At 42.2% G+C, this 17,131-nt stretch overlaps 1 protein-coding gene across 1 annotated transcript in view; it reads left to right on the top strand.

The window, feature by feature from the left end:
• antxr1c (ANTXR cell adhesion molecule 1c) overlaps positions 1-9,073 on the top strand; it is a 40,632-nt gene extending 31,559 nt beyond the window's left edge. Inside the window, exon 18 of the mRNA XM_075457722.1 lies at positions 6,204-9,073. Within this exon, the coding sequence (XP_075313837.1) occupies positions 6,204-6,467 (264 nt within the window). The 3' untranslated portion in view covers positions 6,468-9,073. The remainder of the gene's footprint in view (positions 1-6,203) is intronic.
• The last annotated feature ends 8,058 nt before the right edge of the window (positions 9,074-17,131 follow it).

Below are 17,131 nucleotides of genomic sequence, written 5' to 3'. Positions count from 1 at the left end.
GAGAGATTCCCATGTTGACACCTAAATTGATTGTTCGTTTTTTTTTTTTTTTGATTTGTTGTCGAGACAGTTTGGGCGGAAACACTTTATTAGTACTGTGTTGTGTAGCTAGTTAGCCCTGATAGAAGATGCTCATCGGCCTCGGAGGGAACACTAGTTCTGTGCTGCCGTGGATACAATAGTATGAGTCACCAGACATGGATTAGTAAGTTTGCAGCTGACTTTAGAGAAGATAAAGGTCCATTCTTTACACCTCTAGTTTTATAAGGAGACAAAAGACATCACCCTCCAAGCTTTTCACTCTACGACAGCCCTTTGTACAGTATAAAACTTCACTGTGGGGGAATCCAAAGCTTCCCAGCACCAGCTGCTAAGCTAAGGTTAGCAAACGGTCATTTTCCTACAGCACATTTGACAAAATGTGTCTTGATACATGTAACTTCCTAAGTTGTGCAATTATCCACTCGAGGGTGAGAAACACCAACATTAGGTTCCAAAATGCCAGTTTTAAATGTCCCCTGGTGCTTTCGGACTGCTTCACTCATCCATACCGAGGACTCACCGTGCCCCCCCTTCCTCCATCTGTCAGTCCGTCTCATTCACTCTTGGTGTTCCTGAGCTGGCTCACACCTCAGCTGGCCTATTCCACGGTGTGGAGCCCATCTTGGTCTCACACCTGCTTCATATTAGATGCCATAAACCAGATTAAAAGCAGAACCCCAGCTCACATCCTTTTTTTTTTGTTTGTTTTATTTCTCCACTCTGGTCTTAACACGTGAACCACATGGTTCAGTTTTAATACCCAGAACCTTAATCAAAAAGCACCAGATAATAGTTGGGGCTGAATGTGGAGATAAAATGGGCATACACTCGGGCCAGAAAGCTCTCCGGGGATCTTATAAAGTCTTCAGACACATCCAGCAAAGTTGGGTTTTAGTGATTAAACGTGTTCCTAATAATTTCCAGCTCCACTAATCATAATGGGCTGTTTTTAATTCAGTGGTACGTGATAAATGAAGAGTGTATACTCCAAGCTTTGTTTATGCTAGCAGCATTATGCGTAAGGTAGTGTTGCTGCGGCATATTAGCACAAAAAGCGCAGCAGGGGGAAAAAAAAAAAAAAAAGCTGTACGCTTAGTATTTGCAACGGGCTTAAAGAGCAAAGTCTATGCTGAACGTTTGAAAATATGTATGGAAAAATGATTTTGGTTGCACATCAACAGCTGCCTCTGGACATCGGCCCTCAAACTGCAGTAATCTTAACATCTTTTTGTGTTCATCCATTGTTCTTTGCTTTCTCCTGGTCACTCTTTTCTGCTTTCCCTCCAGCTGATCTCCTCGGTTTTCTTTCATTTGCAGCTGTTTCCACCCCTTTTTCTCTGTTTCTTTCTCCCACTGTCCCACCGATCGGGCCCCATCCCGAGCACCAGTTAAAGTCCTGCCACATTAACAGAAACTTTCCGATGATCTTTTTTATAACAGAAATTCCACGTTTTAGAGTTTTTGTTGGCTTTTTTTGGTTAGTTTTTTTGTTTTTTTTGTTTTCTTGGCAAAACATTCGGGCACAGAGACAGATGATCGCTCGGCTTTCCCTGAGACAAAAAAAAGAGAAAAAGAAGTCTCCGTGAGCTTACAATTCCATCTTTACCTGGGCAAACTGGTGGTAAGATCACCCCCCCCGCAAAAAAAAGAAAGAAAAAACTATTTTCACTTGATTTCTGCTACCCAGAAAAGCTTGTAGCCATGGCTTCATGCATAAGCTCTGCAATGCTTATTTTCCTGTCCCTCTTTCCTCTTAAATGACGTCTCCCCTTTAAGTCGTTTGCGGTTTGAAGAAAGCTGCAGAAAGATCTTACAGTCCAACAGGCTGGCTCGTCTCCCGGTGGTGCAGTGTTCTATTTCAAAGAGGAAAGAGGGGAAGCGGGTGAGACACCTCGTTGCAGATGTTAAGACTAAAAAGATAGGCACATTGCCGCGGGAACAGCTGAATGTAACACTTGATAAAAGACCTGGCTGCCAGGCTGCCATTCAGCCTCAGTTAGTGCACAGGGAGAGTGCATCTATCATCAAGCTACTTCCAGCTATTTCATGCTAATAAATGAGCATTTTACCCCCTGCTACAAAGGTATTTAAAAAAAACAGATGATGACCTTCGAATATTAAATCTGTTTCAAATCAGCAAACCACATTTGTTTTTAGCCGGTGCCGACTCACACCATGATAAAAACAGGTAAGTCCTTTTATATGTCATATTAGGCTTTACTAGAGTTGAGATCATGGTATTTAGATTTGAGGGAGTAGTGTGCCATTATAAGGCTGAGTGTCACTTAACCACATCCATGATGCTGACGTAAGAGTATACAGTATGAAACAGAGCTGGTGCCTGAGACCTTCTCATTCACATAAACACGAGCTTCCCCAGGGAGGCAGTTAGCTGGCTAAAGGACATGAGGTAATACCTATGGCAGACGACTGCCAAGCCTGTCTCCACCAGCCGACCAGCCATGTGTCTCACACACTCACACGCACTCACACGCACTCACACACACAGACACGTTTTGCCCAGACCTAGACAATTTTACGACCTTGGTAAGCCTGCAGACAGTGGAGGAGGTCAGCGAGAAAGAACAAGCAAGTGCGGTTTTCTTTAATTCAGGAAAATGTTAAGAAGTTCAAACTGCAGCTAACTCAGGACAATGTGTAAGAAGAAAAGCCGGGACGAAAAAAAAAAAACGTACATAGCTTAAAGTCTTTGAAAAGCATCTAAAAGTAAGTTTCAGAATCGCAAAAGCATAGGCAGTATTTTCTGCTTTGAGACAATGGAGACGTTTCTGCTAACGAAGTGGAATAACAGCTCTTATTCCAGTTCCTTTGTCCAAACCGAACAACTTTGATATGAAATCCCACAACACATACTGTTGATACCAAATGCTTTGGTCACTTTCCATCTGTGGAAAAGGTCATCAACAGTATGAAATTAAGCACAGAGGGAAGCTTACACTCAAAGGTGGGTATTTCCTGTAAATGATGACGTCCCTGTCCCCGGCCACTTCCTCCAGCTCTTCTGGGGGGACCCCGAGGCGTTCCCAGGCCAGCTGAGAAACATAGTCTCTCCAACGTGTCCTGGGTCTTCCCCGGGGCCTCCTCCCAGTGGGACGGCCCGGAACACCTCACCAGGGAGGCATCCTAACCAGATGCCCGAGCCACCTCATCTGACTCCTCTCGATGCGGAGGAGCAGCGGTTCTACTCCGAGCCCCTCCCAGATGACCGAGCTTCTCACCCTATCTCTAAGGGAGAGCCCAGACACCCTGCGGAGGAAACTCATTTCGGCCGCTTGTATTCGCGATCTCGTTCTTTCGGTCACTACCCACAGCTCGTGACCACAGGTGAGGGTAGGAACATAGATTGACCGGTTAATCGAGAGCTTCGCCTTCTGGCTCAGCTCCTTCTTCACCACGACGGGCCGGTGCAGAGCCCGCATCACTGCAGACGCCGCACCGATCCATCTGTCAATCTCCTGTTCCATTCGTCCCTCACTCGTGAACAAGACCCCGAGATACTTGAACTCCTCCACTTGGGGAAGGATCTCATTCCCGACCCGGAGAGAGCATTCCACCCTTTTCCGGCCGAAGACCATGGTCTCAGATTTGGAGGTGCTGATGGTCATCCCAGCCGCTTCACACTCGGCTGCGAACCGCTCCAGTGAGAGCTGAAGGTCACGGCCTGAGGACGCCAACAGAACCACATCGTCCGCAAAAAGCAGAAACCCGATTCTGAGGTCGCCAAACCGGACCCCCTCAACGCCCTGGCTGCGTCTAGAAATTCTGTCCATAAAAATTATGAACAGAATTGGTGACAAAGGGCAGCCCTGACGGAGTCCAACCCTCACAGGAAACATGTCCGACTTACTGCCGGCAATGCGGACCAAACTCTGACATCGGTCATACAGAGACCGAACAGCCCATATCAAGGAGTCCGGCACTCCATACTCCCTGAGCACCCCCCACAAGAGTCCCCGAGGGACACGGTCGAACGCCTTCTTCAAGTCCACAAAACACATGTAGACCGGTTGGGCGAACTCCCATGCTCCCTCCAAGATCCTGCGGAGGGTATAGAGCTGGTCCACTGTTCCACGGCCAGGACGAAAACCACACTGCACCTCCTGAATCTGAGATTCGACTATCCGGCGGATCCTCCTCTCTAGTACCCCCCGAAAAGACCTTACCAGGGAGGCTGAGGAGTGTGATCCCCCTATAGTTGGAACACACCCTCCGGTCCCCTTTTTTAAAGAGGGGGACCACCACCCCGATCTGCCAGTCCAGAGGCACTGCTCCCGATGTCCACGCGATGCTGCAGAGGCGTGTCAACCAAGACAGCCCCACAACATCCAGAGCCTTGAGGAACTCAGGACGGACCTCATCCACCCCCGGGGCCTTGCCACCGAGGAGTTTTTTGACCACCTCGGCAACCTCAGCCCCAGAAATGGGATTAATAGCCTCTGCGTGACCACGGATTCGAATTGGCCGATAGCTACGGAGTAGCATACCGAGGCCTTTACTTAGAATATTCTTCTTTTTTTTTTATCAACTGCAACATTGTTTCAACACAGATATTCAAAAAGAAAAAAATAAACCTCTTCGTGAACAGTTTTTTGACAGAATGCCAGACTAGTTAAGTGGCGAGAGACCAGAAACTGGTGGTTGCAGCCAGATTCTTCTGTTTTCGGTTATTTTTGTGTTTTTAAATCGATTCCCTGCCAAATGTGCCCAGCATGTGACATTGCTCAGTCTGTATTTGGTCATTTTTAGATATATACCTCTTTTTTTTTTTTTTTCAATGGAAGCTCCTCCATCATCCAGTGTGCTGCTTTTAGAGAGGAGGCTGTGTAAATGACAGGAGGAGATAGGATTTCTATCTTTGATATTCTATTTACTCACTATCGAGGACATCTGCAGTGCTTTATCTGCATCAATGCTGTACTATAGGAGTAATATTATATATATATAATATTATCAAAATCCAAATCCAAAGTCTTTGGTCCACCCGGCTTTATAACTGACTGAAATACCTCTTCCCCCATTTTCCATTATGTAAACCCATGATCCTGTGGTTCAAATCACACAGTGCTTATTAGTGGATTAACATTACTTCTCTTCACCTCTGCCACCAGCTACATGCAAGTGGAGAGTTTCTATGGCAGCAGCAACCTCTGTGAACTTACAGTAGTTTGTGGTTAGTTTAATATTTTATGAGTTGCTCACACACACAGTCAAACACCAGCCCCTTCTTTTTTCACCATATGGCCTCAGAAGCAGGAGTACTTTGGTAAGCGAGTTGTTCTTGGTACAGAACATTGGCCTATCTGGGATCATTTGGAGTGTGGGCGTAAAAGCAAGGATTTACATGTAATCCGTAACACCAGCTGGCTACACACAACTACGCACACACATACACACAAACATTCAAAGGGTGGTGACTGTACCATACCGGAGCAAGAGCAAGGTTCATCGAGCGGTTTCTTGGGTGTAAAAAGAATGTAAATCATCTGCTATGATCTTCACAGTCATCAGATGTCAACCCAACTGAACAGCTCTTGAAGAATTTGGAATGCTTGGTTGATGGCGCTGCCCATCACCATCATCAAAACTGACAAACACAAAATCTTCGAGAGGAACGGTTCTCCATCTCTACACTAGAATTTAAGACATTCGTTGAGGCCACCGGTGAATAGTTATTGTTCCTGCGTCCGTTTCTGAGAGGGAGACTCTCCACCGTAGACAATGAATACTCTGGAGTGGGGCCTGGGTAGAGCACACAAGTCTGTTTTTGTGTCGATATCAATACCACATAGCTGTATTACGGCATATCTGCAATACTCATATCTGAGTCAATGGAAAGTAAGAACAGAGGTCAATAGAAGAGAGTATGAAGCATCAACTCCTACTGGTGCATGCACTCACTCCAGAGGATAACCTGCTGTAGTTACATATGTAATCTCTCCGTTTTTTCCTGGAGTTATTACTAAGTTGTTGGCTCGGCTATCTCCGGGACAGTTGCATTCTCACACGCAGCACCTACAGAACATTTTTTGTGGCTGCACACTTTGCGATTAACACGGACTGTCGAGCAGGAAGTGGCGGTGTTTGAATCCTTCCGGAAGCACTTGATCCGTCTTTAATCGTACATATTTCTTTCTTTGCAGGGTCGATGCATCAACTTCACAAGAGTAAAAGATGAGGCGGCAGCAGCCAAAGTTCCACCTCGCACTCCGATCCACACGCCTCCGCCACCCTCTCCAGACTACCAACCGGTCGCGCGCAGCATCCCCTCATCCCCCACCTCCACCAGCCCACCTGCCAGATCACCTCCTTCAGGCCAAATGCCGCCAGGACCACCACCATCCCGCACACCCCCGGGGCTTCCTTGTCCACCGCCATCGCGCCCTCCACCCAGCCTTCTACCCTGAGTCACGCAAACCTCCACCCCCTATGCACCACACCAAGCACCTGCTTTGATATCACATTGATATTACCGCCCTCTTGACCAGTTCTTTAAGTTTGAAGAATGTGGTCCTTGCTGCCAAAGATGCTCCTGCCATTAAGCCAAAGATCAAAAGTATTTTCGAACCTCAGTCCCACTGCGTTCCTTTTCTATTACGGGATAGAGTCTCAAGAAAAAACTGGAGGCTCATAATTTTAGTTAAGTCACAATGTGCAGCCAGCTTGCATGAAAATTGTAGAAAAAGACCATTTTTAAATGTGTTCGTATGAAATTTTATGGACCTTTGGGCTTTTTGTTAATATGTAGTGCCAGTGTTTAGAGTGACCACCAAAAGATCAGGCACTAAAATTTTCTACTGGTTATTGGTGAGAAAAAAAAAATATATATATGTGTAAAAAATAAAATGACCGACAATTTGATATGACATTGTGTGTCATACAGACAGAGTGGCGCGATTAAGGGAGATGTTTCACTCAGCGTCTGCATTTCTGAAATCAGGGAGGATTGATGCTTGACAGCAAAGCATGTAGGAACAGAAAGTCCAGAGAAGAATTTAGCATTGGAAGAAATTCCTTTGTTGTCTTTTTCAACTACTGAGTTCGGCCATTTTTATTGAGAATTAAGGTGAAGAGTAGGTCGGGCATGAAAGTCTGAAAACAAATTAAAGCAAAATCGATTGGTTTATTTCTCTGATGCTGTTTGGTGAATTATAGGTTTTGGATCTGGATTTCAAAGCAATTCTAATTGGTGTCAACTGTCAGGTAAGACAGATCAGATTTATTGGAAAAATATTGATTTTCTTAAAACAAATTCACCATTTTGTGTTATATATATTGATATATACACACATATATCCAACAGCATGCTAAACCAACAAATTCCAAATGATCGTTGATTTGTGATATGGTTTAGAGGACGGAATTTACATGGAGGATATGTTTTTACAGTGTATGTTTGAGATTTGTTTTAAGCGCTACATTGATTGATGTCTTTGAGGCTTTGGATTTTGAAATTCACCTAGATGAATTTAGATAACAACAATATGGATTTTTATTTTGTTTGTTTGATGTCTCTTGCTTTAAGTTTTTTTTTTATTTGTATCAGTGCACATAGACTATTTGGCAAGTTAAGTACGTGTTTGTTTGTTTTGTTTTGTTTTTTTTTCCACATCTGGAAGTTTAAACTCATAAAATCGAGCATCCAGAAATCAGGTTCAGGTCTCTCCTCACTTTGTAATTTTTCTTTTTTTAAAAAAAAAACAAAAAAACACAATCCTGATACTGTACTTTGGTAGCATTATGTATATTTTATGTCTTCAGTTATACCACCACCGGTCACATTGCAACTGCAGGGCAGTTCAAAGAGCATTTAATTTATTTTACTCCCCTACAGAAATAAAGGAGAGTAACTGAATATTGACAAGGTGTCCAACCACCAAGACGGACACTGTGCAGAGTTTAGAAACACAGCTAACCATTTAAAAGTCATATAAGTCATACCAGCATTTCTTGACACCTCGGCTACACTGTAAAACATTTAGCTAAAAGCTAATTAGAATTGGATCCATTTTATGTCATGTACATTATAAGTAGCTCCTAGCTAGCGTATATAAAGATTTAGCTAGTGAAAGATGAGCTTGTTAGCAGTGATGAAGCTAACAAGACAATGGTGGACATCAGCCGCTAAAAGAAATAACAATGACATTTTGACTTCAGAGTGTAGAAGAGAGGATGAAACTGCTGGAATTCCTCCTATATCCAGTGCCTTCTGGAATTTTCTTCAATTTCTTTTTCTTCTTCTCCCTCTTTTTTTTATGTACGTCATTCAGTTGTGTCCTTTTACCGCTGTATTAACTACATGCATTCAAAAATCTCTTGGTAGCACACTGTGGTTGAACCTTTAATGTGCTACATTTGGAAATCATCAATTTATTTGCCATGCTTTGTTGCAATCACCATAAACAAAAACAACACAGACAAGACAACCATACAGCAACACGCTAGCAATTTCTTGTATCAAATTAGCTAAATGTACCATATTCATCAAGTCCCTGTTGCCATGTACTCCTGCCTGATTCAAAATGACAAAAATGTCTCCATTGCTCCCATCTGCTCTGACTATTTAGAGCTGTAACAAAGTGGTGATGGTTCTTAGTTTGTGGTAATTACATAATTAATTCTACATGACTTTTATGTATTATGTCCCACCTGTTTTACACCTTTTACATGGCATCCTAAACAGATTTTTGCCTTAAAAAGGTTTGAAACTGTTTCCAGGTTCCAGGAATTACATCGTTTTTCCGTGACATTTGTTGTACAATCAAATGGCCTATTTTTTTTTTTTTTTTTACATCTTGATGGAGAGGTACAGCTTTGTATTATGCTAATTGATTTGAACTGTACAACACTAAAGAAATGCCTCATACTTCTTCAGTGGTGCTACAGATTCATAACAGATACATTATAGTAACAAGTGTTTTTTTTTACATGACCAATATAAACTGAAGTAAATATGAACGACGTAACTGATTTTTTTCTATTTTTGGCTGACATGACTTTTTTAACAGTATCAATAAAGGTTGACTCCTAAGCTTATACTCGAATGGTTCTGTGTCATTTTTGCTTGGACTTTTCTTATTGCTTTTTAGAGCTCACACTGCACTGGTTAACTGCAATATTTCCTGTACTTACTCCTCACACATACAGTCTCCTGTTTGTTTGTTTTTTTGCTTTAGCAAGATCCTCTGTATCTTAGCTTATTTCCCATACATTTACCTGATGCTGCATATACAAATGCACTGTTCATCATTATACATCAGTATACCAGGAAGAACACAGGCTCTGTAAATAACATTGCAAATACAGTCCGGTTGATTAGGATGCACTAATCCTGGCAAATTACACCTTTATTTGACAAGCTGTCCCCGCAATATATATAATATTCACTGTACAATATAATGTTCACTTTATAAACGATTCACAAGGAAACAGAATACATTTTGATCACTACTTGAATGTCGGATATTCAGAGTCATGCATCATAGCAAATGCCTGCAGGACAGATACACATCAGATCTGAGATGTTGGACAGCATAAATTTTTGGCACTTTTAGAAATCGAAAAGTATTTTCCATCTCTCCTCAACACTGAAATAAAAATGACGATATGAATCTGTGCAAACCTTTTTTTTGGTTGTTCTGCATCTACCTACGCAAGCATTGACTGGAGCTTCAACTATGTATAAGGTTCTCAGGGTTTACTAGTTATGAATTCATGCTACCCGCGGAAATATACGGAATGATAAGAGTGCCACAAAAGCAAAAAATCTATAAAAGAAGAAGAAAATAAAAATGAGGAAATACAAAGGTGAATTAATAAAAGAATAAATAAACATGAAAAGATTTTATTATAGTTTTTTTGCTAAATCTAAATAGTTTTCCTCTTGTTTTTTTTTACCTTTGGCCCCTTCCTTTTCAGTAGCCTTTGTTTTCATATTCGTTATTACAAATTCTGCATTGCTCATACTCAGTTGTATTTGCTATGTCAGAACAGTTTTGCTTTTGCTATTTCTAATTATTCTGCCATTACATTTGCTTTTCCTATTTCCAAATTGATTTTGCTGTTCTGTGCGTCACTCAGAAGAATTAAAAGTACAGTTCTACAAGCTACAGTGTCGATAACCACTGGCCTGCACCTACCAATTTATCTCTACAACTACAAGTATGCACACGTTCACCCTTGGTCAGTTGATGTCATGGTGGGAAATGGTTAGCTTTTTGACTTCCAACTTTAAGAGAGCAGCTTAAAGTTCAGGAGCTGCCAACTGTCCTTTTAATATTAGCACACGGAGAAGGGAAATGTTTAAAGTAATTGACAAGTAATAAAGAAATAAAGGAATTGGATTCTAATTGGCTTGAATTGGATTGGAGGTTGTTGTGATTTGGCACGATATAACCAAAACTGAAATGAATTGAATTATAAAAAAAAAAAAGGTGAGTATGGTTAATCAGATTCACAGAAACACAAATTATATGGTTTACTTTTGTCCCATGGTTTTCCTCACAGGCTCATCTTCGCTAACATGCTAGCCCAAAGTCGAGCGAGCATGTCTTGCCCCTTTGAAGAAAACTTTCATAATATTCCACATATGGCATAAAATGTACAGGATATATGCTACGAAACGTTTCATAGACAAGCAAAAGCCGAATTCTTTCACATGGAATTTACACTTAATTACTTCCATCTACCCATTTTCAGCTTGCCTGTTGTGGAAGAGAGGACCAGACAAATGTTTCCCACTGAACTTCTCCAAACACATCGTTCTGTTGCCATAATGGGTTCACTACCTCCTCCTTCTGATTATAAGCTCAACAGTGCATGTTTTATAACTGACATTAAAGAAGCACCTTTTGGTGACCTCTTAGTGTGAGACTCGAGTTCAAGTTGATCAGAGCATTGCCTTCCAGGGTGTCTCGATAATGCCTCAGTGTGTGCATGAAAACATATCGTGCGCTCAGGGGGAATTCAACAATCTGTTACTCTGGTTGGTAATGAATTTGATACAGCTAGAATAGCCCCCATGAGCACTTTTAGCAATGTAATTACTGTGGAGTCTGCGTTTTTTTTTTTTTTCCCCCTCTGCATGCAGCGGAGAAGAGGATGTGGGATGTTGAAAGAAGTTGGCCGAATCAGAAAAATCGAGAAAAGAATGGAGAAAAGGAGGCACCAAGTCCTTCAAGCAGACACGAGGGAGTGAGCTTACGAAAGCAAGAATAGCAGCTGGGACTCTCCCTCGACCCATCACCTCACCATGCCTGCTGTAGCACCATCCCCGACTTCTATCCGTTTCAGTTCTGCTTACGATTGGAGTTTTTTGGTTACATTTTTGAATTTTGTGGATGGAGAAGAACCCATCTGTGTAAATTTGTAATCACCGAGACGCTGAACCCTGCCAGAATAATCGAGCAAAAAAATACTTTCGTCCACATACTTTCCGAAGCTGCAGTTCTTGACACCAAAGTGAAAATGATGCTGATGTGAAGGCATGTTTGCATGGTTATAAAGTCGAGCATTAAATGTCAAAACTGTTACTTTTATTCTGAGAGTAATCCATATGGCTGCACACTCGCTACAATTTGTGGCCTTGATGAAAGAATGAGGATTTTTTTTTTTCCAACAGTCCCCTCAAACTGACGGCCAACTTTTTTCTTTCTTTTTTTTTTTTTTTTTTGCATCCCATTTGGGTTGAGCAAAAACAAAAGCCTAACTGCAGAGGGACACAAATGGCAGTTTAATGGTCCGTCGGCCACGCCACAACAATCATGTTGAAGCTACGGCTCTGTTCCTGGTCTGGTTTGCAGATATTCAGACAATATTTGTGGGAAGCAAATTCCTCCCATCAAGCACCACCACGAAGCAGACGAGCCTGAAGGCAGATCTCTGCTAAATCTGCACAAAACATATCATTATATAAAATCTATAACAACATACAGCCTCATGCCATACATACAGTTCTAACTGAGCGCTGGAGGAGTTATTGCCCTTTAATTATGAGAGCCCTGGAGACAACTGCATCATCTAGAAGGGATGACATGTTTTCATCTGTTTGCTCTACCCTCTCTATGTAACTTATTATAATGATAATAAAATGATAATAGATTTCTTTCTCTTTCTTTCTTTCTTTCTTTTGTCCTTAAAGCAGAAGTTAACCGAAGCCCATAGGAATGTGCTGATGGCTGAATGTTTCATCTTGGTCTCACATTACCGCCCAGACTGAACCTCACTGACCCAACACACACACACACACACACACACACACACACAAAGTTGTTTTTACATCTTTGTGGCGATTCATCATTGACATAATGCACTCTCCAGCTCCTTACCCTAACCACCACAGTTACATACCTAATCCAAACCTGAACTCTAAACCTAACCTTAACCTTAGTCAGACCTTGATCATAGAAACAAGTTTTGACCCTCAAAAGTACCTTTAAAAACGGGGGGCTCGCCATTTGGGCCCCATGAAACCTGTTGGACCTCAGAAGTATAGTGGGCTCCCAGTTCCTGGACCCCAGAAGCACTATAAAACAGTAACACACACACACACAGATGTTGGTATTTGTCATTGTGCCTGTATTTTGATGCCCTTGGTATCCATGGTAACTAGTCTGAGTGCAAACAGCAGGCCAGTAAGATAGAAAGCTGTCCTGTAAGCATAGTGGTGGTTTCTGTGTGACTATATTCGCTCGGTCTAACTCTGTATATTACAGCATGCGGCCGGTCTCGATTCTGTGCATAAAAATGGCTCAAAATGGTTCAGTGAAGAGCTGTTCAACGCTGTTTATACATAACAATGACAAAGGTTGTATGGCTTTTCTGTTCAAATATCACGGCCAATTGAAACAAATGACGGTTCTCCAAACATTCATAAACTGTTTTAAGACCACCTAGGTCTGATTTGTAATAGATGTTTCTATAAGTTACAACATTAAAAAAAAAAACTTTAAAACCACAGACAGATTATTTTGTGACAGAGGTATGCTGTGAGACGTGCTAACCAGAAAGCGAACAGTCAGTTCTTGAAGACGGTGCAGGCGTATTTTTACCAGTCCAAAGCAACATGGAGTCATGGCGACCCTTAATCATCTCCATTACCAAAAGGGACTTTTCCCCCTCAGCTGAATGGAGCTGTTTTAGCACATTTCAGCTATTTCTTTCTTTCATTTTTTTTTAAAAATGGCGCTCAACCTAAAACTGACTGGACTTTAGGTTGGGCACCAACACATGTTTATTTGACACCACGAGACACCTAACGTATATATATATAAAATACTTCAACAGTATTTTCAGGTTTTAAGGTATAAAGCCAGAATTTCCCCAACACTGCTTGCCAACAGAAGACTCCAACTTGGCCCCTCCTCCCCATATCTACCTTTATTAAATAAATAGAGATTAATATTGACTGTTTATTGACAGCAATCCATTTCTAAAGTACATAAGATCACATACACACCTTCGCAGTCCCTTTTCTCTGTTAATGGCGTTACTGAGCACATCTGTGACCTCAGTCACTTTTCATAGTCAGACTTGAGATGGATGGGAAAGTAGGGTGAAAAAAAATAATGTCTTATGGCAGAATGCAAATTGTTGTTTATCCATGTTTGGAATTGACTAAATTGTAGTTTTAAGTTAATTAGTGGTTTACTCCATTGCTTGTTCAATCAAGCTAGCTACTGAGCTCAAGCTCAAAATCAACTGCTAGCATGAAATCTCTCATCGGGACATTAGTGGCAGCATGCGGCAAAACAGCCTCATTTTGTCTAGATTGTTGCAAGATGATGTACAGGCATGGGAAGAGCGAGACATTATGCTGGTAGGAGGGAGCAGAAAAGGGTTTAGCAGCCTCCAAAAATCAGCAAACGAGTGGGAAAGTGGGTGAATACAACAGACTTCCTCAAAACCCCTCTGCCTGGCAGTACTACGTTTTAGGCGTCAAAACGGATTCTCACTGGCCAGCATTGAGAAAAAGTACGCGTTGGTTAAACATTATTAGAAAGTTTAAGGAGTAAAGTTGTTCCTGTCATCCCTCCCATTCACAGGTGCATATAAGGGTGCTAGATCGAGCAAAAGCTGACATGTGACTGTTGTGTAAAAAATAAAAAGAAAGACAGAAAGAAAAGAAAAGAAACCACACCCCGCTGTTACCGTGTAGTTCTGTATGCAGCATCGGATTGAAAAAAAATTAGCGAAAGGCAGCCATCGTGCCAGCTCTGCTTTGCTCTGAAAGGAATTACAGTTCTGTGATGCAAACGTGGCACTAAAAGCTGCCCTCAATGGCCCCAGTCCACACAAACACCACTCCTCCCCCTCCCTACTTCCTCTCTGCTCCTGCCAAGCTAACACCACCACTCAGGCCCCAGGGGCGACTTGTGTGGCACAGACTCCCCTCCCCATCTCCCCGAGCATGGACTCCACCAGGCCTCTCTTGGCTCAACATACAACTGCATGTGCTTAATGTTTCTCTTTGCCAGTCAAGCTCATCTAATCATCTTTAATTTTGTTGTTGTTGTTGACGACTCTTGGGCCGTTTTGCTCTTTTGTTGTCGAGCAATCCTCAAGGTTTTCCAGGTTGAATCAGGTTTGACCCAGACTGTTTCCAGTGAGCTTCGCTGTACCTTTCAACTTTTATGACCACGCAACCCCCTGACTGAGGAGCGGGAAGTACAAGAACGATAAACAGAGAACACAGCTTGCTCCTCCCACACACACACACACACACACACACACAAACACACACATATGGAGTTGGTTGTCGGGGATCAAGAGAAAGAGTGGCTTGGTTTACAGAGAGTTTAGAGGGCAGAACAATCATGTTTTTATCAAAAGTTGTTTGTGAACAGATTAAGATGATGGAAAATCTGCTCGGATCTGATCCTTCAGCCAAAGTGCCAGCACCACACTTTGAAAACTAAACTGTACGGAAGAATTTCCAGCAGTAACGTTCACATTTTATGAATGCATCTCTTTGAAGAAGAGCTTTTCCCAGCACCTTTTTCCAATAGTTAAAGCGGCGCTATGCAACTTTCAGTAATATGGGGTTTGTTTACCATGCATTACAATCATTTCAATCTCGACAGGTTTGACATGCTTTCATGATCTCATGCTTTCATGAGATCAGAATGTAGCCCTGTCATAGAAAACACGCTTGGCTACAAACTTTTTTGAGCAAAGGAGAGCAGAAGACAATATTACTGGGCATGTATTGTTGTAATGTTTTAAATACTTGAACGCAGTTTTTCTAGAGAAGATAATTGTTTTGTATATGGTATTATCGTCCATTGACTCTTTTGGGCTTTCACATGCGCGAGCCTACAACCAGCCGGTGAGTTACATGCTGTTTATAAAGTTGTTTTGTAACGTCCCCATGCCAGTAATGTGAGAACCATGCATATGGTTTTGATGGTAAGGCTTGTGACTTTATTGTCGGATGGTTTATAAAGTGGTGTGACGTTTCTGCAGTGCGCAAGTTGTTGTTTTACGTGGAAGGGTTAGCACTTGCCCCTTAGCCACCACGTATTAGCCTCGCATGACAGGCTGCGCAAACAGCGCAGTCTCCGCACAGGGAGCGCCGATTTGCACCTGTCTGTGTCCTACTATCAGTATTTGACAACCTCTAGCAATGGGATTGCGCTTCAAATGCCCCGGAGTTCCCCTTTAAGAAGTCGCCTTGATGATGGCAGACGAGGAACAGGTGTGAGAGCAGGAGCAATCCAGACTCCGCCTCGGAGTTCCTGGAACCTGCTCAGCCCCACCTAAGGCTCAGAAAGCAAAACCAACACCACAGCAAAGCACGATCGGGACAGGTTCAGGTGGATTTGAGCCAAGCTTTTGAAATGTTACTATAACGGCGCGTGTTTTGTTTTTCTTGCTTTATTCTAAAGTCTGCCTCCCTCGTGGTCACCTGTTCCCCGTTGTCTGCCCTCAGGAAGTCACACCTGCATCCAATTGTCTGTCTTCCATGCGTACAAAGACTGTGTGTTTATTTCTTCCTGTCCCAGTTTTCTTCTCTGTGAGAAGTGTTCCATTATCATATTGTCTTTTTTTTTTATTTCTTTTTTTTTTTTAACCACTGTCTTTGCCCTGTGACTGTATTCTCGCTAAGCCGGAACAGTGATCGCTGTAAACGATCAAATAAATCGTTGAACCCGAGTTTTGCATTTGTCCTCTAAGTGTTTAGGTCTGTGTTAGTTGCTTCATACAAAAGCTCAAAAAAAGCTAATTAATCGATAAATACATACATTCTCGTGATATTCGTATTTTCAAAACACGAAACCTTGACTGAGCTCATTAGCTAACTGCATTAGCTAACTTGTACCGTTTCACCACATTTCTTGCTTTAAATGTACACTTTAAATCAACATTTTGTTTACCACCTTGCTGGGTTTTTTTCTACGAATTTCACAAAGGGAAAGTTCAAATAACAAATCTGGGTAGATCTAAGAAGAAATTTTTAAAGACCCTCCACTTTTAACACCTCTACTCTCCTTTCAATGAGAAAAGAATGTACATTTTCACTGTGACTGCATACACAGTCTTTCCGACTTCCAGTTTTCACGCAGACATCCTGAGGCAATCGACTCTCCCCAGAGTTTTACATCACTAGAAGGAACAGCAGATGGTTTAAAGTAAAAGACATTAATATAAACAGAGCTCACCAAACTCCAGGACTACATACAAATTAGCATTTTATACTGGACTGAGATGAGCTCTCCTGCCACAAATGTTCTCATGCGGTACACGTACTTTTCTAAATTTCCTGTGAATGCTGCAGGCCTGGTCTGCATTAATCCCCACATCTAATTACGAATAATTCTGTTTGACGCAGAGAGCGTACGAAGGAAAAGCGTTTGCCTCATCAACTTCTTTTTTTCTGCCATTTTAGCAGCTGCCGTCCAAGTGCGGATGTGATGAAGAGCAGCTGGTTTAAGGCTCCATTAAACAGCGGCATCTTGATTGAAATCATGCATTGTGTTACGGGGAAGAAATGGAATTATTAAGGTGTAACTGCGACCACGGGATGAGTTTGTAGTGCACGGCAAAGTTGAACAGTTTGACCAAAGTGAAGAGA

Source organism: Odontesthes bonariensis, chromosome 23 (assembly GCF_027942865.1).
Source record: "Odontesthes bonariensis isolate fOdoBon6 chromosome 23, fOdoBon6.hap1, whole genome shotgun sequence".
Classification (NCBI taxonomy): Eukaryota; Metazoa; Chordata; class Actinopteri; order Atheriniformes; family Atherinopsidae; genus Odontesthes; species Odontesthes bonariensis.
Note: the sequence above shows the minus strand (reverse complement) of the source record. Positions and strands in the feature narration are given on the sequence as shown.